Source organism: Conger conger, chromosome 3 (genome assembly GCF_963514075.1).
Source record: "Conger conger chromosome 3, fConCon1.1, whole genome shotgun sequence".
Classification (NCBI taxonomy): Eukaryota; Metazoa; Chordata; class Actinopteri; order Anguilliformes; family Congridae; genus Conger; species Conger conger.
The window spans coordinates 32515913-32539568 of NC_083762.1; the positions used below are offsets into that span (position 1 = coordinate 32515913).

A 23656-nucleotide genomic window follows, 5' to 3' on the forward strand; every position below is an offset into this window, starting at 1 on the left:
ACATAGGTATCTATATTTTTGATTTTTGAAGTGTGTGATGAGCCTATGAAATGCATTGTCCTTATTCAGCCATTTTATTACATTCCTGTGTGTATAATATGTTGCTAGCAAAGTCGGCTAAGTTACATCAACTGCAAGTTGGGACAATAAAGATAATAATTCATTTCAATTTTATAATTTATAATTTATAAAAAGTTATCCTACAGTTACAGTTGGACAGCAACGTTGACTGAACGAACCAATGAAATGCTATATAATGAAATTTACAGATTTGTTTGTTTCAGAAAAATCATATTTAATATTGAATCTCTTACGTTTTAAAAATGAGAATGCTCAATGCGATTGGTGCATAAGACAATGACGTGGCCTATATATATTTTCCCCAACCAATTGGAAAAATCTGACTTCGCGTGTGAAAATGTCGGAGAGGAACGAAAGCCAGAATTCTGTGGTTTGCGGCACATGTGGCCTGGCATACACCTTGCCAGGTAGAAAGATAAAAAAAATTAATACCACGTTGTATATTTAATGATAATGTGATGAGAATGAAAACAACGCAGTTTTATACAATCATCGAGCAAGACAGCTAGTTGAGTGGCAAGTGTCGGCGGGGTGTGCCGTGTGCAAGCCCAGCGAACAAGCGAATTTGTGTTTATTCCATGATAATTGCATCGCATATATAACGCAGCTATGTACAAATATGTAAACAACTGTTAGTCTTCTAAAATGTGGCCCAAGTAAAATCCGAGTAAATCTTGCGTAGCTAACTTGGAAACACATCCTGTGTTATTTACGGAGTTAGATGGCTAACTTGAGTAAACTTACTTTGCCAACTCAGGAATTCAAACATTTTACTCTCTCGATTCAAAATGATGTGCTGATTAACTCTTTAATTTCGTTTACTGAAGTATGCCACTATTAAGCATGAAGCTTGCTATAGCAGTGGGCAGCCGTGATTTTTTGCTAGCAAGATGGCTTTTCCAGTCGGATCGAAAGGCTTGATTAGATCCCGTAAATGCTCAGATTTTACAGATAAATTCTACTCTACTAGAGTTAAATACTGCCTACTGTTGTTATGTTGTTATGTTGTTACTGTTGAAATGGACTTATTTAAACATAGAATAAAAATGTAATAGATCGCTTACCACCTCTGTCTGAGAAAACCCCGATGTAGCCTAGAGCTTCCATGTTACAAAAATGTCCTGTGTAATGTAACGTTCGTAGCCTATATTTGGTTTGTGCAGGGCAACGTTCCGCTTTCGGTGGTGGTAAAGTGATGATGTTAACTCCAAACCACACAATAAAACGTCCGCTGTTAATTCAACTATTATAGAGTATATATGATTCCAAATATGACTTCAACGTGCACGTGTGGCCATTCTATTTTTGTCTACAAATCAAGATCCATTCAGCTTGAGTAAGGTATGGGATCTTTTCCATGTAATTGACAATCAAACCAGTTGACATAAATAATCAAGGTCGGTTTCATGACATTTATTGGTAGACCTACATGGAATGTTTTGGTGGCGGTATCTATTAGGTCCCCATTTGTGTCATACCACAAGTTCCCAGTCCCACCTTGATACTTCCATTAAAAAAATAAAATCAGTTGACATGATTTATAGGGGAAATTCTCTGATCCCAGAAGTCTGATATTTTTGCAAAATTGTGTACTGTCCAGGGCGCTGTAGTCCCATCCCAGTTTTGTGAGCTGGGAAATTTCAGATTTTCTCTAAGAAGGTCGTGATGACGTCCCAAACAAGTGAAGCTGATTTTCGGCTGATGTCACATTTATCCCTGCGTTTGATTGGTTGCGCAGAGGATGAGGTTGTTGGAAACCTCCCCCACATGCTGCTGTGTGGTCATGTATTCTGCACCTCCTGTCTGCGCTCTCTGGAGTTTGGCAACATCGTCGTGTGTCCAGAGTGTAAGGTAATATTCATGTATTTGTGGTTACAATTATCCATGCTGAGTGTTAGATACAAATAACCGTTCATACCTCGGTAGCACTCCTGTTTTTACCCAGCCGTGGCCTACCCGGGCTTTACTACTGTATTCATCTTCACTTGTAAGCTAGTGTGTATGTGTGTGTGGGAGAGAGATTCTGTACTGCCTCACTCTGTGTTTGTTGGATAGCTGGAGTCTGTATATGCATGAGTGTGTGTGTGAGTTTGTGTGCTGTCTCTCACTCTGTGTTTGACTGCTGGAGTCAGCGTATGTATGAGTGTGTTCGCTTGTGTGTTGTCTCTCTTATTCAGTGTTTTTTGGTGAGAGCTGGAGTCAGCGTATGTATGGGTGTGTGCTGTATCTCACTCAGCGTTTGTGTGACTGCTGGAGTCAGCGTATGTATGGGTGTGTGCTGTATCTCACTCTCAGCGTTTGTGTGACTGCTGGAGTCAGCGTATGTATGGGTGTGTGCTGTATCTCACTCTCAGCGTTTGTGTGACTGCTGGAGTCAGCGTATGTATGGGTGTGTGCTGTATCTCACTCTCAGCGTTTGTGTGACTGCTGGAGTCAGCGTATGTATGGGTGTGTGCTGTATCTCACTCTCAGCGTTTGACTGACAGGTGGAGTCGATGCTGTCTGAGGACGGGGTTGAGGGGCTTCAGGTGGACAGCAGGATCATTGGGCTTATCTACACCGCCAAGATGAACATGAGGAAAAAGTGACTTATTCATTTATTATTCTTTCAAATAATAAATGACTAAATTAATATAGCTTGTTAGAAGCACACCCTGTTATATTTCTGTATATGTACATTTAATTTCTTTCCCTGTACTGGGATATATCTGACGTTTTGTCCTCTTTGTGCTGGGATGCATTTACCATATTGTTGTTCCTCTGGATTTGGAATGATATAACATTACAGAATATCTAACATTACAGAAGTCCTGTCGGTGCTGGGATATATCTAACTTTACAGTACTCCTCTCTGTGCTGGGATGTCTGCCTCTGAGGGGCCTTGTGGTTGTTTATCTCATTCTTCCTAGCCGTGATAGGCCCAGGCATCGCAAGTCCACGCCCCCCCACCTGCCCCCAGCAGAGGGTCCAGAGCAGGTACACCTGTCATGAGGTCATGAGCAGCTAACCAATCAGCAGCAGACATGCACAGTATGTCTGTATCAGTTAAGAGTGTGATTGATTGCATTTAGTTAATGCATGCATTTCACATCTGTCAGCGAACACAAGTGTAGGTGTACTCAAGTACACAAGCATATGTTTTTGTGTTGCCATCAGACCTGGGTCAAATACGCATTGTTTTGTATTCAAATAGTTTTCTGTGCTCGATTGAGCTCGCCTATTGATTCAGCCAACTACGAGGACCAGAAGGCGGGGTTTGCACTTTCAAAGGTTCCATTACACCAGACAAGCTCAGTAAAGTGTAGAAAGGTATTTGAATCCAAAAGTGTTTGACCCAGGTCTGGTTGACATTAATGCAGATATTGCAGTTGTAGCAGTGGCAGCTGCTCAGGATTGGTATTACTGGAGGTTATGTGTAGATATTGCAGTAATACAGGTATTGGTACAGGTATTGGTGTTGCAGGCACATAGGAGTAGGTCCTGCTAGTGTGCAGGTGTCAGTATGACAGGTATACAGGTATACAGTACTCTGATGTTTCTGCTCAGGAGTCTGATACAGAGAAAGGCCTGGAAGATGCTCTGTGCCAAGCAGCTGAAAACCTGTCCCAGCTGGAGAGCATCCACCAGGTGAGGCCACTGTTTCACAGGCAGATGGGTAGGTGCTGTGAGTGCTCACTGCAGAAAAAAGAAAAAAAGAAGACAATATTAGTCTTATATTTAGACTTAAAATCTGATTTCTATTAGTTTTTTGCTGAGGGCAAAAAGATTGCCATTGAGGTCAAGCAGTTTGACTCATTTCAAGATTTGTCAATGGGGTAAGACAATTTCACTTGGCAAGTGAAAAGTCACTTAAAACAAGCTAGTATTTTCTACTTGAGAGAAGAAAAAAAGAGATCTTATGTCTCTTCACAAGTCTGAAACACTTGAAAAAACAGAATATTGTGCAGGGCACCTGGATTACGGAGAGGCCGCTGCCCTTGATTCAGAGGTAGCTGCTGTCGAGCTTTTGAATTAGAGAGTGGGTTGCTTAGAAAGCATTCAGAGGACTTGGCTCTTTGGCTCTTCGTTAGAGTAGTTTAATGGTTGGCTCATTCTGGTGAGTCGTCTTGTTTCCTTAGACCCTGGTTGAAGGCCTGCAGGTGCAGGTGAAGAAGGAGAAGGCTCGTCTGGCAAAAGAGATCGAGGAGGTGGCAGAGGCTGCCTTAAGCATCCTGCGCAAAAGGTGAAGCTCTGTCACATTTCTGTAAGATGTAAACAAATTCAGCTGGGTGCTTGGGTGTTCTCAGTTTCCCCATTTCCTCCTCTGCAGGAAGGGGGTTCTTCAGGCCGAACTGGCCCATCTGGAGCAGTACTTCCTGGCCAGCAGGCAGCTTCTGGGGCAGGTGGAGGAGAGGAGGAAGGCCCTGCACACAGCTATACAGAAGACCAAGCAGGTTCAGCAGCACCCCTCCCTCGGGAGCTACTGCGAACTGGACAAGGTGTTGTTTCATGTATACGCACAGCTGAACATAGAACAGGCTTGAACACAGAACATGTCTGCACATACAACTGACCTAACTAAGACATCCAAAGGTTTTGCTCTTGTTAATGTCAGAAATCCAAGGCCCATTTGAATTTGTGACCCTTTCAATGCCTTGTATGCTTACCATTCTTCTGGTTTGTTTCTTCTTTGTGTGCGTGTGTGCATGTGTGTGTGGATATGTGTTTGCGTGCGTGCGTGCGTGCGTGCGTGCGTGCGTGCGTGTGTGTGTGTGCGTGCGTGTGCGTGTGTGTGTGCATGCGTGTGTGTGCGCGTGCGTGTGTGCGCGTGCTGAACAGGTGTTGGAGATCCTGCAGGCTCCAGTAGCAGTACAGTCCTATGATCTCAGCTGTCTGTCTCTGGGCTCTGGACTGAGGTATGGGGGATACTGAGGATGTGCGTTTTGAAGGGGGGATGTGGGTGGGTAGGGAAGCCTTTGTGCTTTGTTTAAGCATTTCTTAGTCATTTAAGATTCAAAACCCTTATAAACAACTGAATTGTGCTTTTAATACAGCTGCACTCTACATACAGAAGGACTGGGGCAGAGTCTGAAAACCTACTTCAAATTCACAATCGGCAACCCAAAAGTGTAAGTATGATAACTTTTGTACTGTAACAGGCTACCTCAGGGAGTAAGTACAGTAACTCATGTATTATAATATAGGCTACCTCTGAGAGTAAGTACAGTAAGTCATGTATTGTAACCATAGGCTCCCTGAGTGTTTGAGTCCTGTAACCTTTGTTTTTCCTGTGGATGGAAGTCTTACTGCAGAGTTAAGTTGGCTGTGTTCAGTAACTGAATGTGTCCTCTGGTTGGAAGACTAACTGGGGAAGACGTGAGCACAGACGCCCCCTCCCAGCTGGGCACAGAGAGGAAGAGCTGGCAGGGCAGCATCCCTCCCCAGGACAGGAGACTGGGATGGCAGGCCCCCGACACTGTGGAGCCTGGAGCCCCTGAGTGGCAGCAGGAAAGCCTGGGGATGAGATCTGCTAACCAGGCCGCCTCCTCCTGCGGCTTATCTGACACTCCCAACGTCATCATCGAGGAGATTATTGAGGAAGCAGAGCCAGGTAAACCCCGTCCTCTACACCCAGATGCCTTGGCTTTGAGCGTGTAGGGAAGGCCATCTCATGTCCTCCAACATCTTCTAGAATAGGTGTTGCCAAGTGAGGTTCTTTAATTGTCTTCATTGATGATGTAGCCACTGATCATAGCAGAAATGTATTCTGAAGTGTACAGAAGTACAGCCTAGTCAACTGAACAGGGTATGGAATCTGCAGTATAACATTAATACAAAATGTTGAGACCACAAAATGCAAATGGGTATCACTATTCATTTTGAGAGAACTTGAAATTATTTCAAAAGTAGATAAGGGAGTGAGTTTAACTGCTGTTGCCAAAGAGTAGCTAACAACAAAACTACTGCTGTTGGATGGAAGTGACACACTGGCAAATAGCCTACTTTTAAACCCAGCAAAGATCGCATGACCCAGTAATAATATTACTTGAATGTGGATAAAGTTGCCTAATTAAGTTGCCTAATTAAGTCACCTTGGTCACTTTTGATACCACTCCCAAACCATCCCGGATAAACAGACTTAACCCTTAAGTATTTCCCCACACAAGCTTGAAGATGACATACCCAATAAAAATGAAATGGCTACTATTCTTGAACCTTTATGACTGCATGAATAATCTTGGCCTTTTCTGAAAGGTAACCCTTGGAGGTTTGTTTTCCAGCAGTCATGATTACTCTAAATATTACTAAAACAAAGTAATAGAAGAACATTTTTCTGACTGAAAAGATTTTTCGTTTTGAGTGGCCACAGATTACTGTGGCTGTGCCTGGTGGGCTTAGAAACACAATGGAGCCACAGCCACATGCTGGACAAATCGCCTTTGCTCCATTTATCTTGTCTGGTGCAGTTCAGCCAACCAAGAGGACCAGAAGACGTGGTTTGCACTTTTTTAAGGGTATTTCATAGGTACCACCAGACAAAGCTCAGTAAAGCATAGCAAAGTGAGCAAATTTGAATTCAAAACAATAATGTATTACCAAGGTCTGCTGGGTGGATCTGTCAGTCTGAGGTCGGCCTAATCAGGTGACTGGCCGAGATGTACATGTCACAATGATCATGAATGTTACTGAGGTCTGGCCAATCATTGGCTGGCCTAGATGTACATGTCACAATGATCTTTTGTTCTAGAAGGTTGCTGAGGCTTCCCCTCCCGTTGCTGGGTGGTACTGGTTGGGTTGTTGCTGACGTGTTTTTGCATTAGAGCGACCGTTTTCTTATCGCCCGGCAAGCCGCAGGCGTTCAGTGTGGCGTCGACGCCCCGCGGGCCTCGCCCTGCCTCGGGCGATGCCGCGCCGTGGAAGGCCCCGCAACCTCTTACCCCAGCCAGGTCTGACCTACTGCTCACAGGCCCCCTGAGCCACCGGACCCTTTCTCCTCTGCACTGACTAGGGGGTGTGATTTTAGGCACGGTCCCTCTCTTGCTCCCTTCCAGTGCACCTGCCGTCCCTCATGCCATTTCACCTCTGACCACCGACTTGCTCACCATGTTCTTTTTATACACTGTAGTGTATGCGTGTACCGTTAAGTGTGTTCACGGCACAGTGCTACGATGACCCTAACAGCACGGTTAGTGTGGTGGCTTGCTCAGGGAAGGGTTTCAGGGTTGTGCGAGAGCTCAGATTGGTCGAGACCGCTGTCGTTTGCTGCGCAGCTTTCATGGGCCCTCCCCTACCGCCCAGAGGAAAGGCGGTGCTTGGACGACCGAGGAGGAAGGGCAGGAGGTATCCCATGGACGGCCCTCCGATGCGTCTGGGGAAAGGTACTGTACCTCCACACGTGCCATGCGTGCTACCTGTTGTCCTTCTGCCCAAGCTCGTATTCGATACCGCAAGGATCCCACAGGTTCAGGCTGTTGGTAAAGACAGAAATGCTCAATTAAAGGTCCCATATTGTATACTTTTCCAGTGTTTTATTTTTGGTCCTGATATCCATAAGATGTTTTTATGAGTACCAAAAACAATCTGTCCATTTTTGCATGTCCATTCTCTGGTGCCTCTCATGAGTTTTACCAAAAACAGGCTGCTTTAGTGACTGTGTCTGTGAGGCTCATTGATATCAATGAACCTCTGTTCGGATTGGCTTGCTAGCTCCAAGCACTGAATGTCGTCTGTACCAAATGATTGGATTTGATCCGGCTACAAGGTGCTGAAGCGAACAAGCGTATAGTAATGATGTCATAACTTCACATAGCAAGGGAAATGTTTTCCACAAAATTGAACTTTTTGAAACCATGCACTGAAAGATTGTCTGTGCGTGCAGCGTTTCAGGAGTGGGTGTTGGTGACACATGTGGTCAACCCCAGCCACTTCTACATCCGGCGAGTGGCTGAGACTCGCGCTGGAGTCGTGCTGTCCAAGAAGATCAGCGGCCTGTGCTCTGGGGAGAGGGGCCTCTTCACTGCCGCCAACGTGCTGGAGACCGGTGAGCACAGCGCCCCCTACAGCTTGGCTAAATTTGATATGTAAGGTCAATATGATATATGATACGTTTTAGTTGACAAAAACATATATCAGTGAAAATATTTTCAAAATTGTATTTATTGTTATTGAATGTCCCTTGTAGTATAGGTTTCAGCAAAGTAGAATATATAGTTCCCCCTACAGGGGAATAAAATGAATTGCCGGGTTATGTGGTGCTGGTATTGTTAGTGAGATGTATGTATGTCTTAGCATACATACATTCTCTTAGCTACATTTAAATGTAGTACGAGTAGTATGCGGTTTTGAACACAGCCACAGTGTTTCTGCATTACCCTGAATGTACGTGTGTGTGTGTGTACGTGTGTGTGTGCTCTGTGCAGGCTCCCTGCTGTTTGTGAAGTGGAAGGAGTCCATGTGGTGCAGGGTGACGGTGACGGAGGTGTTCCAGAGAGGCCGAGTGGAGCCTGTGTCCCGCAGCCCTGTGCTGGACCTGGCCAAACTGCGCGTCTACTTCCAGGACTACGGCTTCTCCAAGGACATCTCTTTCAATGAGTACGCCCATCACCTCTCCCTTCGTAGCTCTCTCTCTCGCTCTACCCTCCCATCTCTCTCTCTCTCTCTGCAGTGAGGGTGTGTCCATAGTCTCTCTCTGCAGTGAGGGTGTGTCAGTAGTTTATCTTTGCAATGAGGCTGTGTCAGTAGTCTATCTCTGAAGTTAGGGTGTGTCAGTAGTCTCAGTAGTGAGGGTGTCAGTAGTCTCTCTCTGCAGTGAGTGTGTGTCAGCAGTCTTTCTCTCTGCAGTGAGTGTGTGTCAGTAGTCTCTCTGCAGTGAGGGTGTCAGTAGTCTCTCTGCAGTGAGTGTGTGTCAGTAGTCTCTCTGCAGTGAGAGTGTGTCAGAAATCTTTCTCTCTGCAGTGAGTGTGTGTCAGTAGTCTCTCTGCAGTGAGGGTGTCAGTAGTCTCTCTGCAGTGAGTGTGTGTCAGTAGTCTCTCTGCAGTGAGGGTGTGTCAGCAGTCTTTCTCTCTGCAGTGAGTATGTGTCAGAAATCTCTGCAGTGAGTGTGTGTCAGTAGACTGCAGTGCTGCTGTGTCAGTGGTCTCTCTCTGCAGTGAGGGTGTGTCAATAGTCTCTCTCTCTCTCTCTCTCAGCAGTGAGGGCGCGTCAGTGGTGGACGGTCTGAATCAGTGCGTACGCCGTGTTGACCTGGCCGTGCAGTCAGAGATGGCTCGCTGGCCCGCCCAGGCTATCCGCTGCTCCCTCAAAGACATCGTCCCGGCTGACCTGGTGAGAGTCACATTGATGTGTGTTTGTGCGTGCCTGCTGTGAGTGTTTGTGTGAGTGTGTGAGTGAGCCATTGCAGGCAAAAGGACTGGTATTCTGAGGCTCGGGTGCAGTTATAGGTGTGTGTATGTTTGTGAAAGGTGCGTTATGGCCTTGCGGGTGGAGTTACAGGTGTGTGTTATGCAGATGGAGTTACAGGTGTGTTTCTCTGCAGAATAAGGGCTGGTGTACGGAGTCACAGATGGAGTTCCAGCGGGTGGTAGGTTCCAAGGCGGTGGAGATGCAGGTGTTCGGGGAGGAGCGGGACGCCCTGCTGGTGGACCTGAAGAACGCGCCCATGGACAAGAGTGCCAGCGACATGCCCCTCTCTCTCCGGGACTACCTCGTCTTTCTGGAGCTGGCCATGTAAGCACCTGCCTGCGACCACATCTCACATCACATGTGGTCGACTTGAATTAGAACGATTTTAAAAACTATATATTTATAGTTATCGTTCTTGGTGTGGACGGGCTTAACCCTTACCTGTAGGTGTGATCCACTAACTGTGAAGGCAGGTCAAACAGGTAAAAGTGTGTTTTACTTTTTTTTTTTAGGTTTTATTCCCCGATGGGCAAACCCCCCAGCAGTGGGCGTCGGCCCCTGCAGTTTTACCCTCCTGTGTACCCTAGAGCCATGGTGGAACTCAATGCAGTGGTGTGTCACATTAACTCACCCTCAGACTTCTACATACAACTGGTGAGTGTCTGAATGTAGTGGGGGGGTTGGAATGTGTAAAAGCATACAGTACACTCATGCACATACACACACACACACTCTCCCTCGCTTTATCATGCACATATACAAACAAATATAAAAGAGAAATCAGAACAACCTACAGAACACCTAGTCCAAAAACTCTCCATTTGCACTGATATGCTGTAGTAACCAGTTAACTCCTGCATTCCTTTGGTCCTTGATTCCTTTCTCTAGAAGGTTCTAGTTGGTTAAGAGTCATGTCCAAAGACTTTGCTAATTGAACCAGGGTTGAAGGGGGGCCAAACAGTCCAGCAGGGCAGGGTCGCCATTACACCATTTTTTATTCAGGAAGGAGTCCTGAGTCCATATACCAAGTTTGGTATCAACACCTCAAAGCATTGCAGGGATATGCCCTCACTTCCTGTTTGGCAGCTTCGCTGCCGATTTCGATTGGCTGTGCTGAACAAACAATTTAGAAAATCAAAAATCCATCTGATAAGCTTTATGCGGCTTGGTCCGAAGATCATCTGTGCCAAAGATTGGCCAACATTTGTGGCCTGTGAAAATGTTTTAAACTTTTTTACAGGCCAGAAACCCATTTTCACAGCCAGGACCTAACATAAGAATGTTGAGAGTATATATACCTTATGGATGAACTGCATGGAATTTCTGCCCTTACAATTGAAACGTCAGCTTTGAAAGTGGAGTGAGAGTGAACTCTAAATATTAATAAGGGAAGCTGACCATCCTGTTGGTCTATAGTCCCTGTGGCAGAGATAGAGGTGATGTCACTGTGCTGAACTGAGATGCTCGTCACAGGTGGACAACATAGAGTACCTGCTTCTGAATGCGAAGCTGCAGGACTTCTACTCCCAGGAGGGCCTGGGGGGGCTGGAGGTGTTCTGCCCCACCCTGGAACAGGCCTGCGCCGCCCTCTTCGAGGACAAGGTCTGGTACCGCGCCCAGATCATCGGTGAGTAGGTCCTACCAGTCATCTACTCAGGTCTTTGTGTCAGCTAAACAACTGTAATGTAATGTACTGAAAAGTAACTACATGGATTTCGATAATTGCAGTATTTTGTGATTGGCTGAGACGGTGACATGTTGTTATACATGTTGCGGGGGGTGGCTGTGTGGTTCAGGCTTCCCTGGTAACAGGTTGGTGGAGGTCCAGTACGTGGACTTCGGAAACAAGAAGATCCTGCCCCTGAGTGACATACGCAAGCTAAAGGATGAGTTCTTCGCTCTGCCCGCCATGGTGAGGTCACTGTTGCTCACATGAAAGATGGCATCATCCATCCCTCACCGTTTTCCAAACTTTCATATGGGCATACGTACGGCATGCTGTGTAGTATGTGGCAGAGTACTGCATTTTGAGCTTGGCTGCTTGTAGCTGGAAGGTTCCGTGTTAAATTTCCTGGTGTGACATGGCTGTTGTTACCTTGACCAAGGTGGTACTCCAAAGTTAGTTCAGGAAATAGTCAATAATGAATCAGATCAATCCCCCTAAATGCAATACAGAGTTTATTTGCTGGGATGTGTTTCTGTATTTGCCCTTACCACCATGCAGAGTAGGTTCTGTTGCATCCTGTCTGTGTGTTCACCCTTAGCACTATGCAGGGTTTGTTTTTGTTTCGCTTCCCAGGCTATCCAGTGCTGCTTGGCGCATCTGAAGCCAGCGAGCAGCGCCGCGTCATGGAGCACCACGTGCACTGAAAGGTTCCGGAACCTCGCGGAACAAAAACTGATGTCTGCCATGGCAACAGGTGAGTGAGTCTGACGACAGGCAGGTTGAACAAAACTAAACTGTAACTATATGGTAAAACTAATGCACGTTGCTTTAAGCTGGATATGAATATGTGGTCACACTGTGTTTTACATTTCTGTTAGTCATTCGAAAAGAACCGTTTTCTTAGCAGAGTGTATCTTTGTGGTTCTTACCTGTTTGTAAGTCTGACGAAAGTCATAAGGCTCAAAATGTTACTTTGTGGTGTTAATGAATTCATATTATACAGGCGCTTATACAGTGTGTGGACTCTTTCGTTTCTGGTTTTTCACTTTGGCACGTGATTGTGTGTGCACTTTGGATGTGTGTGCACTTCGGTTCCTCTTTCAGAGATTGTCCCACGGCTGCAGGCCATGCCGGTCAGGTTGTTCGAGGTGAAGGAGGATGTTGGCCAGTCCACGGACATCGCTGAGCTGCTGGTGGGGGAAGACCTGGCCTGCTTCAGGAAGGGGTGAGCAAGGCTGTTACCATGGACAACCACCAGTAATATGGTTGGCTGATTATACCCTCGATTCTACCACACCTGGGTCAAATAGTTTTGGATTCAAATACCTTTCTACACTTTACTGAGCTTGTCTGGTGTATTGGAACCCCGCCTTCTGATCGTCTTTATTGACTTACTTGCACAAGGCAAGATCAATTGAGCACCAAAAAGTATTTGAATGCAAAACAATTACTTATTTGACCCAGGTGTAGATTCTGCAGACCAACCAGATGGTCACCTTTGTAATGTTAACAGTGGATGGTCTGTCTCACTACGGTGCCTTTGATGCTGGAATGTTTGACTGCTGCATCTTCTGAATATATTCATAATACCCAATGACCGAAACAGGTGACTGGTGGCAAAGTATTTTGTTAAGGAATCTTACTGCTGGTGGAAGAAATGAACTCATGAATCTTTCAGTTGAGTACTTTGGTAAGACTAACCTGTTGAAGCAGGATTGTGCATTTATTATTCTTACTCTTGTTCTTGTTATTATTAGTAGTAACATTAGTATTATGTTTGTTAATATTTTGTCATTTGAGTTGTAAAATTGAGTGTTTTTGGGGGGTAACTGACCCCTCTGGGCTCTCCAGAGTGAAACCGCAGGCCCAGGTGGTGGACCCGGCCGTGTGGGACCCCCCGTTCGAGGGCCTGCTGGAGGGTGTGAGGGACGGGGACACTGTGGCTCCTGAAGAGGAGACTCTGCTCCAGAGCAACGCCCAGGACCTGCACACCCACATCCAGCTGCCCCAGAATCTGAAGGACCTGAGGGTGCGGGTCACCCATGTCTGCTCCCCCGGAAGCTTCTACGTGCAGCTGCTGCAGATGGACAAGCACCTCAAGAAGTGAGCCCCTCCCTTCAGCATGAGCTCCACCCTTCACCCGTACCTCCACCTTTCCACCGCTTACCTACACCTGAGCCCACTCTCACCTGTACCTACACCCACACCTAGTGTCACCTCCATCCTCACCTACACCCACACCTAGTGTCACCTCCATCCTCACCTACACCTAGTGTCACCTCCATCTTCACTCTCACCTCCACCATCACCTCCTCCTATACCCACTCTAATCTCCATTCTTACCTGAACATTCAGACGTAAGGAAAGCATAGGTGCATGTTGTTTTCTATGAATACTAATGGTATGTGGTTTTATTGGTGAATGCTAATGGTATATGGTGTTATGAATGAAGGCTAACAGTATGTGGTATTATCGGTGCATATTAGAGCTCCGTGGGTCTACTGGAGAGTGCTAGTAAGTGGTGTTATTGCTGACGCGTGTGGTTTTGTTGGTGTGTGGTCCAGGGTGTATGAGAAGCTGAAGGAGGCGTACGCGAAGTCTGAGCCGCAGACGGTGGAGTGGGCCGTGGACATGTACTGCGCCGCGTACGTTAACGGCGTGTGGGAGAGGGGACAGGTCCGCTCCGTGTCTTCCGCCAACATTGCCGAGGTAACCCAGCCTTCGTCGCTTGTCTTCAGCGGCGGCGTGACGGTGTCGATGATTGGTCCTGGTGAGCCACAGGGCTTCGGCCACATTTAGTTTTCACGTCAAACCAGGTGAGGGGAGTGAAGTGAATCTTGTTTTGATCGATTGAGGTGCTGAGTAACACAGTAGACCATGCGGCTCTCAGGAACCAGGTTTTACCGACTCTGAATTACCGTTAATGGTGTGGGTTCTTGCTACATACCACTGCTGTTGTACATTTGAGCAAAATTCTTGACTTACTTTGGTACTAGTTTGTTCCTAAAAGTCACTCAACAGATAGCGTGTGTGAATGTACGTGTGTGTATGCAGGGTATTGGGGAATTGAGTTGATGGTGCTGTTGAGTGAATGGTACCGACGGAATGGTATCGACGGTAGTTGAAAATAAATTGGTGTATTGCAGGGAGAAAGCTGCAGTGAATGTGATTGGTGGAGAACCATATAATGGTTCTGTGGGATTTCAAATACTGTGTTTTGTCTCCCTCATGTGGCCAGGTGGTGCGCTGCGACTTTGGCAACAAAGTGAAGCTCCACATCAACCACCTCCGACCCTTGCAGCCTGACTTGGTTGGCTGCCTGATGCTTGAGTGTTCCCTCAGCGACATCAGGTTCTTAGCCGATTGCCTCACTGACTTAAAGCAGGGCTGCTCCCAACTGTGTGGTATTACTTTGGCCTTTGTTTCAGGTCATCTTATTCTTGTGAAATAGAAGTTCCTTTTTTTTTCCCTTCCTTTCTTGCTTTCTCTCTTCCTTCTATCTCACTCCCTCTTTATTCCTTCGCTCATCTGTTCTCTCTGTCTGGCCTCTGCTCTTGTTCTCCTATCTCTTTCTCTCTCTCCCTCTTCTTCCTCTCTCACAGACCTGCGGGGGGTCGCTCCACCTGGACAGCCACTTCATGTGACTTCATCTCCTACTACATGACCGGCGCCATGGCGACAATGACCATCAAGGTGATGACCTCTGAAGAACTGCTTTCTGGGAATTTCTTCCTGTTTACACAAATGCTGTCTGACTGCAGCCTTGCTGCCTGAGAACTCATTTATTTTACTTACAAAAGATATATTAAATTAGGATGTGATTTCCTTGCCATGTAATGGTAATTTAAGTCATTCAAAAAGATTTTCCACACTTTACTGAGCTTGTGAACCCATGAAATACTCTCAAGAAGTGGAAAACCCCGCCTTATGGTCCTTTTGGTTGGCTCAACAGCACGAGGCAAGATCAATCGATCACAGAAACGTTTTTGAATCCAAAACAATGACCTATTTGACCCAGGTCTGATAGGTAATAATAAAAACAATATTAATGGTTGCTGTCGTTCCTTCTAAAGAATGAAACCCCTCTTAATGGTACGCCCCGACCCCCCCCGCGCAGGAGAACACGCCCCAGCGGCCCATCTCCGTGGTCCTGTACTGCGCCGACCGGGCGGGGAAAGATGTGAGCATCGCTGACTTCCTGGTCAGTGAGGGCCTGGCCCTGAAGGAGAGGACACGTCCGTGAGTCCTTTTCCTTTTCCTTCATTTACCCAGAAGGGGAAACCGGCACAGGCTGACCAGATGGACTGCACATTTAGTCACACATTTCAAAATACTTCATGGATTTGGTAAGTGTGACATACCGAGTAAGGTGTAAATGATTGCGCCTTCAAGTGAGAGGCATGCATGCGAGACGATGCCAATGCTGTGTATGGATGCATTGATCTGGAATGTTCTGTGTTTATTTCATACGGCCTGTTTTTGGTCATCTTAATCAGGGCGGCAGTTATTTTGGAGATCATTATGCATACAATTATAATAAATAAATGTGTCTGGTGAAATACTTGGTGCAGTGGGTAGCACTGCCGCCTCACAGCAAGGAGGTCCTGGGTTTGAATCCCCATCGGCCGGGGCCTCTCTGTGTGGAGTTTACATGTTCTCCCCGTGTTTGCGTGGGTTTCCTCCCACAGTCCAAAGACATGCAGGTTAGGCTGATTGGAGAGTCTAAATTGCCCGTAGATATGAATGTGTGAGTGAATGGTGTGTGTGTCCTGCGATGGACTGGTGACCTGTCCAGGGTGTATTACTGCCTTTCGCCCAATGAGGGAATCCAGTGCAGAACATTGTCACAACCTTCCCTCAGCGTTGTGGCAGCATTAACGGCTCTCGGGGTGTCGTTTAGGGAGGTTCCTCCGGCCGCAGAGAAGGAGGCAGGGTCTGCAGAAGGGGGCGTTCCCCTGAGGAGCTGCGAGGGGGCGGGGCCGAGAGCTCCGTCTCCTCCCCTCCCGGCTGCTCCCCCCTCCAAACCCGCCCCCTGCCCCGCCTCCCCGCCCAAGGTTGTTCGGACACGCCCCTACGTCCGGCCCGAGGCGGTGAAGACACGCCCCTACAGCCCGCCTGAACTCCCGCACTGCGGCCTCACACAGATGACCATCACCGCCGTGTCAGAGGACGGAGTCATCTACGCCATGACACGCCATGCAGGTGTGTGTGTGTGTGTGTGTGTGTGTGTGTGTGTGTGTGTTTGCCCTGCATCCCGGCATGCACAGTTCTGCTTGTGTGTGTGTCTGTCTTTTACCCGGGTGAGTTCATTACTGACACCTCCTTATTATATGACATTTAGTGAAGTTTTCCATTATACTACAATTGCTACTGTTACTGCTAATAATCGGGCCATAAAATCTGTTCACTTCAATGAAATTGTATTTGTATAGCGCTTTTTACAGAGACTGTCACAAAGACACTTTACAGAGTAACAGATGGGCAAAAGGCAAACACCATGCCTAAAATGGCAAGTACAGGAGGTAATAAAATCTCCCCAGTTGGGAGAATAACCCTCAAACAGTGGCAAGAAAAATGCTTGGATAAAATACTGGTTGATGGACATTTGATCACATATTCAAATCAGTGGATTTGTGAGTGGATTAGTGCAAAATACAGAAATTACATTCCAATCTCATTGGGAAGAAATCGTGGCTATAGAGAGCACATAATCTGCTGGCCGGCAAGGTAGGATAAATAAAACAGAAATGTAGTAACAAATCTATTACAGCAATTCTAATGTTGAGTTGAGCCAGTTACAGTTAAATCAGACAACTAGGTGGAAAAGTAGGGAAGTTGAGGGAATGTATCGTGAGCCATTTTAGATGGGCAGGGTGATGCAGTTTGAGCTCCAGAATATGATAAAGTCTGCAGCCTCAGGGTGTAGATAGGGCTGCAGAGGTCCGTGACCTCATTTTCCATCCCAGGGTAAGTCTGGCTATTCCAGATTCTTGACAGTTCCGAAGTTTGAATTTCATTGCCGTTCTTCACGTGTGAAGTTTGTGATGTTGCACCGTTTGTGATTGTGATTGTGATTTCCTCTCTGCAGAGCTGCAGTTTGAGCAGCTGAAGGACAGGCTGCAGCTGCACATAAAGACCCTGCCCAGGCAGAAGCCCTACAGTTGGAAGAGCGTGCTGGGCTGTGCGGTCATGGGTTCCGACATGCTCTGGTACCGGGGCGAGGTGCAGGAGGTCATCGGGGGTCATGTCAAGGTCAGTGCTGGGGTGAAGGGTGGGCAGCAGAAATGACATTATGAGGATTACTGTAAGAGTTGCTCAAATGCATCACAGCACACCTCGTGGACCAGTGTTGAATTGTGTGATAGTCCTTGACTGGCTTACATCCCGACAGGGTGGCATGGAAGCCACTCAGAGCGCTTTACAGTGATGAGGGGGAAACTCCTCAACCACCACTGATGTGCAGCACCCACTGGGTGATGCAAGGCAGCCATTTTGTGCCAGAACACTCACCCCACACCAGCTGGTGGAGAGGGGGAGAAAATGTTTCTGCTAATTAAATCAGTAGATGATTAGGTGGCAGAATCCCCTCTGATTAATCAGCCAATTGGCCTGCAGCTCCACAGTTGGCAGAAAATGGCAGAATAAAAGGCCTGCAGTTGCACCCGTTATGAACTATAAATGATTCATAAACATAAATCATTCTTAAGAGTGACATGCCTCTCTTTTCTGTGTGTGTCCATGTGACAGGTACGCTATGTGGACCAGGGTCTAGTGGAGAACATTCCGGTGTGTCATGTTTACCCCACAGTGCTCTGCGAGGACATTCCCCAACTCTGCATTCCCTGCAAGCTGCACGGCATTATTCCTGTGAGTTTACAGCCTGCACTGCGTAGTTCTTTGCATTTTTTTATCGTAAAACATTCTTAAAGATGTAGAACACTATTTTTTTTCATGTTCTTTTGCATATCATCCTTGTTTAGTTAAGCAATCAATTTTTTTTTACATAATTGCATGACCTTACATACTTGGTAAGCGTATTTAATGTGTGTATTAGGCTATGTTTGGCACTGCAGGGGGACCCCCAATGCTGCTGAGTTACATGTGTGCAGATGCCTCCCATTCACTCTGCAGGTGGGGGAACAGTGGCAGGGGGATGCTGTGGCTTTGCTCAGAGAATTACTGCACACTCGCTGTGTGGACCTGCAGATCATGGTAACGCTTCCCTAACATGTATAGACTTTCCCGTGGGCCTGTACATCATGGTAACGCTTCCCTAATGTTGATAGACTTTACTGTGGGCCTGTACATCATGGTAACGCTTCCCTAACGTGTATAGACTTGTATGAGTCGGCATGCAGATCATGCTAATGTGGCCCTGAAGATCGCAGTCACACATCCCCATATATTTTACAATTCTTAATGCGGGCCATTCGCTGTGACAGCACAGGACATATCACACTGGAGCTGCTGCATGTATCACTGCATATTTGACTTAGTGTTTTGGTGGAGGTCTAACAGCTTAGCATGCTCTCTCCTCCTGCTCCCCCCTACCCCTCACCCAGGAACTGCCCTCTGACCCCCAAGGTCAGGTCACAGTGCAGGTGCTGTTAGACGGGATGACCCTGAGCAGGATCATGGTGCATCATCAGCACGCGACCTTTGACCCCAGTGTGTCTGCCAAAGAGATGCAGGTGTGTGGAGGTGGAGTGGTGCGGGGCTGCATGTGGGCTTTGGTGTGACCCTGGCAGGTATAACTACATACAAGCTGTAGTAACCAGACAGTCCATTGCTGCTTATCTATGCTCCATTACTTGGAGGTTCCTGGGTTGAATGTGTCTCATACTGCACCGGCAATCCCCTCTGGTTGATTGGGCAACTGCAGTCTGTGATGTGACAGCACAATGAGTGAAAAGATGCAGTGGCTTCACACTGTGCATTTTGGAGGGGTGTACATACAGTACTTGTCTCCTATATTGAAATATATAGAAATGAAGGCCGCTTACAACTGGGCTTTCCGAATTGAAAGGAGATATAGGGATCTGGGATCCAGCTGGTAAGTCCAGGTCAGTTCAACACACTTTTGGCCCGCATTGCCACAGATTGTAATGCGATTTGGCATGCTGATTTGGTCTTATGAAAAAAAAAAAACCCTGGCACCAAAATTACACTTGTCTCAGATTGGTATGAAGGGAGATATGGAATAACTAAGTTTGGGCTAATTTGTGTCCATGACTTTGACTTGCCATTTCCACATTACTATAAGTTATAGAGAAATGGTTCTTATATTATTTTAAAGCCTTTTTCCAGTTACATAATATATACCATGTAAAATGTAAAGGTAACAGAGGTATCTATGGTTATAATATTGACGGTTGCATGAAAACCTTTATTTCCAAATTGAATTGGAAAGTGGTTATACTCTCCTCAACACTTGCAGAAAATATGACCTTGAATATAGCTGAGATATTATGAATCTGAAGTGGCATCACTCATTTCTTACAATGTTGTTGAACTGTCTTTTAAAATCGTGACAGTGCAGTCCAAAGTGTGTTGAAATGACCCTGGTTAAAATACAAACTAAAACTGAATGTCTGCTTTCACAGGTACCTGTGGTGACACCATCCTTGACAGAATTGGATGACTGGGAGCTAAACACCAAAGTAAGACATTATCACTGTTAGCCCTTGTGTAACTGAGTCTTACCTGTGTGTAAGTACAGTATGCATGCCCTGTATGAGTCCAGTCTTAGAAGCCCTAAGAACCCACTTTTGTTTTATTCTGATCAAAAGCCACGTTGCTGTCCTATAACTGTATGTTCTTGTGTTTGTAGGGTTTGAAGGACTCAGAGCTAATGCTGGGGGTCTACAAATATCCCAGACTTCCTGACAAAGGAGAGCACTTCCCTGTCAAGATCAAACACCTCCGCACTCCCAATGAGGTACAGCGTCATCCAGTCAACCCAAGGGCCCAAGCCTGGAAAACATTGCATACCATCCTGCCCCATTCATATCACTGTGATTTCATACCATCCTGTCCCATTCATATCACTGTGATTTCATACCATCCTGTCCCATTCATATCACTGTGATTTCATACCATCCTGCCCCATTCACATCACTGTGATTTCATACCATCCTGCCCCATTCATATCACTGTGATTTCATACCATCCTGCCCCATTCATATCACTGTGATTCCATACCATCCTGCCCCATTCACATCACTGTGATTTCATACTATCCTGTCCCATTCATATCACTGTGATTTCATACCATCCTGCCCCATTCACATCACTGTGATTCCATACCATCCTGCCCCATTCACATCACTGTGATTTCATACCATCCTGCTCCATTCATATCGCACATGACATCATTGTGATTTCATATTCATGTCTGGTAGGCTGGCCCATTTTCTTTCTCAAATTGCATGCATTATAAATGTTTATTGTACGGCAGTAGAGGTCCAGTTTATATGGGAAAGGGTATAAGTCTCCCTTATGACCTGCCTGTATTTTTCTGTTCTTCCTATTTGTGAGAAGAACGGGGAACCGGGTGCTGAAGTGTGCGCTCTTTGCAGGTGTTCCTGTACCCTCTGGTGAAGGACAGAGATGTGGAGGAGACTGGGGAGACTCTGGAGCAAGCTCTGGGCAGAGTGAACTCCAGTGTGGAGGAGCTGCCACTGCTCACTGACTTCCCTATAGGTACAGAACGTTTGAGTGACTTCACCCTGCAGTTAGAACCCTTAAAATGCTAATTCTGCTGATGACTCCACTACATGTTAGAACACAACAATTAAACATTGTGAATTAGAATTATAATTCTGAATTTTAAGGCTCTGTTTACACTCATAGCTGATGTATTTAACAAATCAGCATTCGTACGTTTTTTTATGTGTTGTATGTCCAATTCTGTACATGTAGGCTGGCTTTTTCCATTTACATGGAGATCTGATAACAATTTGGCCAAGATTACATCAAGATACAAAATCCTATTTCTACAAATCCCATCCATATTTGGTGTCCTGCAGACAGTTACAAAATGCAACACTTATTGCACCAGACCTGGGTCTAAATAAGTATTTGAATCCAAAACAAATACTGTTCTTCATTTGACTAAGCTTGCCTGGTGTATTGGAAGAAATGAAATCATCCCAAAAGTGTAAACCCCACACACCTGCTTATCCTTGCAGGCTCAAATGCACCAGGCTTGGTAGAGCACAGAAACGTATTTGAATGCAAAACAAATATTATTTGGTATTTGGTTATATCTAGGTCTGGTAACAGCAATATAATGAAGCGAGTGTGTTGGGTGAGGTGATGAAACAGAAAGGTAATTTCCGCTGTGTTCTCAGAGGGCCCCTGCCTGGCTGAGTACTGCGATGGAAAATTCTACAGAGCCAAGCTGCTCAGCCTCGAGGGCTTCGACCCCGTCAAGGTCCTCATCAGACACGTGGACTTCGGCTCGGACGACATGGTCCCCATGCAGAGGTAAACATGGGAGAGAGGAAGAGAGAGACGAGGGAGGGATAGAAGAGCAGGTACAGGGAATGGAGAAATGGAGTGATGGATGACGATGAAGGAGGTGTGGAGGTGTGAAGTGGTAGAGGAGTGTGGGATGGAGCGATAGATGATTAGGAGATGGGTATGAAGTAGTAGAGGAGACAGGGATAGAGTGATGAGGATGAGGCGATGTGTATGAAGTGGCAGGGAGGGATGGAGGTAGAGAGGGACGGAGGGACGGATAGAGCGGAGTGGTAAAGGCAGCACTCTCCCCCCAGGCTGCGGCAGGTCCCGGAGGCTCTGCTGCGCTTCCCCTGTAAGGCCATCCAGGTGCGCGTGGCGGGGTTCAAACCGCCACTGGTCCGCCTGGAGAAGGAGCGCGTGTCCTACCGGCCCGAGTGGAGCATGAAGGCCGCTCTGGAGATGATCGACCTGCTGCACGGTGACATCACCGCCTCCGTCGTGGTGAGAGAGCCTGCGGACTCCCGAGCACTTCACACCGAACAAAAATGAACTAAATTAAAGTCTTGTCTTGAACCCAATAGATACAGTGGGCTCCAGAATTATTGGCACCCCTGACAGTGCCCACTGTACGTGGCAGTTCCTGACATGAGCAGCTCTTGCTCAAAAACCTGTCTGAATTGTATCAGTTCTGCAAGAAATTTGCTAAAATTCCTCCACAGTGATGTGAGATTCAGATATCAGATTATAAACGATTTGTTGCAATTATTGCTCCTATAGATGGTGCAACCAGTTATCAACTTTAAGGGACCAATGCTGGTTTAATTTTTTCATGAAACAATTGAAATGGGAATAAATATTTTGTGTTTTCTCTGGTTCCATTTGTCTAGCATTTCATCTTGTCTAAACCATTCAGTGTGACAAATTTTCATGGCACTCTACCCCTCGTTTAACTTCGATTGAAATTTGTTTCATGCTCAGTTTTGCGACAGAGCTTGAAATTGAAACAATGCTACATGGGGTGTCATACTGCTAGAGGTTCATCAGTTAAGGTCAGCACCTGAGGATCTACTTCACCTCTGGCTCTGCCCCACTCAGTCCACAGACCCAGAGACTGCCGTGTTCCTGTACGATGAGAATGGGGCACTGGTGCATCTGCCCCTTGTGCAGAAGGGCCTGGCTGACTACGAGTGACAGGAAGAAACCGGTGGGTCATTCAGCTATATTTATGTGGTGGGGAGGGGAGTATGGGGCAAAATGCAACACTTATTTCTACAATAAATATTAGCAAGAACATATGGATCAAAAAGTACTGAAGAATTCAACAAGTGGATGATGTGCCGATTTGGTAGCATTGATGTAAGCTTTAGCGGGGAATTGTACATTTTGTATAATGCAGGGATTATGGCCCTGTGTAACAACTCTAACCTTTTCTTTTGTACTAGAATCCCGCTGTGACCTGGAAAGTCTGTTGGCCTTGTGTTCTTGGCCTGGGAATAAGGAATACCTGCACGTCTTCATTTATAGTTTTATATACAGGTGCTAGCGTTATAGCACTGAGAAATCTTGATTTATTTTCAGTGTTCTACTTTTGTAAAAGGGAGCCTGTGATGCTGTGATATTGAGTTGGGTTTTGAGGTTCTGTACGGTATGTCAGTTGCAGAGCTATTAAACTGGTTTCTTTCATCGGGTCTCCTTTCTTCCTGCAAGCCACCATTTTGTTTCACACTGAGCTGCACAGGCACAGGCAGACCGCGTGTGCCAGAGACCAGAGGTGCACTTGCATAATAATACAACGCTAATTTAAAACTCCCCTAAGGGATGTCACAACTAATCACGTGTTGCCCTTTTGGGGCTGCCAGTCATTCACACACATTCGCAATATAGAATACGTGATTTAGGAGGTTTCTCACAATGCAGATTTTACATTTGGGAATATTTTCAATTCAATGTAATCTGGGTTATTTTAAAACAAGTATTTACAAAACTGCGGTTTGAGCCCCAGTTGTGGTCAAATATGCATAGCCACCATGGATGTATAAAAAAAAAGAAAATCTTTTATTTGAA

General features: G+C 46.2%; 1 protein-coding gene across 3 annotated transcripts; it reads left to right on the forward strand.

The window, feature by feature from the left end:
- The first annotated feature begins 416 nt into the window (after positions 1–416).
- rnf17 (ring finger protein 17) lies at positions 417–23213 on the forward strand. Of its 3 annotated transcripts, none has more exons than XM_061236095.1 (38): positions 417–488; positions 1820–1932; positions 2568–2665; positions 2991–3057; positions 3628–3708; positions 4200–4303; positions 4391–4559; positions 4900–4976; positions 5115–5189; positions 5421–5671; positions 6882–7007; positions 7332–7439; positions 7940–8101; positions 8481–8652; positions 9249–9384; positions 9596–9786; positions 9975–10116; positions 10936–11089; positions 11259–11374; positions 11762–11882; positions 12233–12353; positions 12980–13231; positions 13693–13837; positions 14367–14479; positions 14731–14821; positions 15246–15367; positions 16029–16330; positions 17217–17380; positions 17876–17995; positions 18260–18340; positions 18691–18819; positions 19732–19788; positions 19959–20066; positions 20707–20830; positions 21481–21616; positions 21907–22093; positions 22688–22796; positions 23035–23213. In XM_061236095.1, the coding sequence occupies exons 1-37, from the start codon at positions 419–421 to the stop codon at positions 22781–22783; spliced, it is 4881 nt and encodes a 1626-aa protein (XP_061092079.1). In that variant the 5' UTR covers positions 417–418; the 3' UTR covers positions 22784–22796; positions 23035–23213. The 3 variants fall into 3 exon arrangements, with proteins under 3 accessions (XP_061092079.1, XP_061092080.1, XP_061092081.1); XM_061236096.1 differs by having other exon boundaries at positions 9252–9384; XM_061236097.1 differs by lacking the exon at positions 6882–7007.
- The last annotated feature ends 443 nt before the right edge of the window (positions 23214–23656 follow it).

Excerpts from the sequence above, each read along its gene's own strand:
- rnf17 (XM_061236095.1), top strand. The coding sequence starts at position 419 with ATGTCGGAGAGGAACGAAAGCCAGAATTCTGTGGTTTGCGGCACATGT. Across the intron at positions 489-1,819 it reads CCTGGCATACACCTTGCCAG|AGGATGAGGTTGTTGGAAAC; the intron begins GTAGAAAGATAA and ends TTGGTTGCGCAG. Across the intron at positions 7,440-7,939 it reads TCCGATGCGTCTGGGGAAAG|CGTTTCAGGAGTGGGTGTTG; the intron begins GTACTGTACCTC and ends CTGTGCGTGCAG.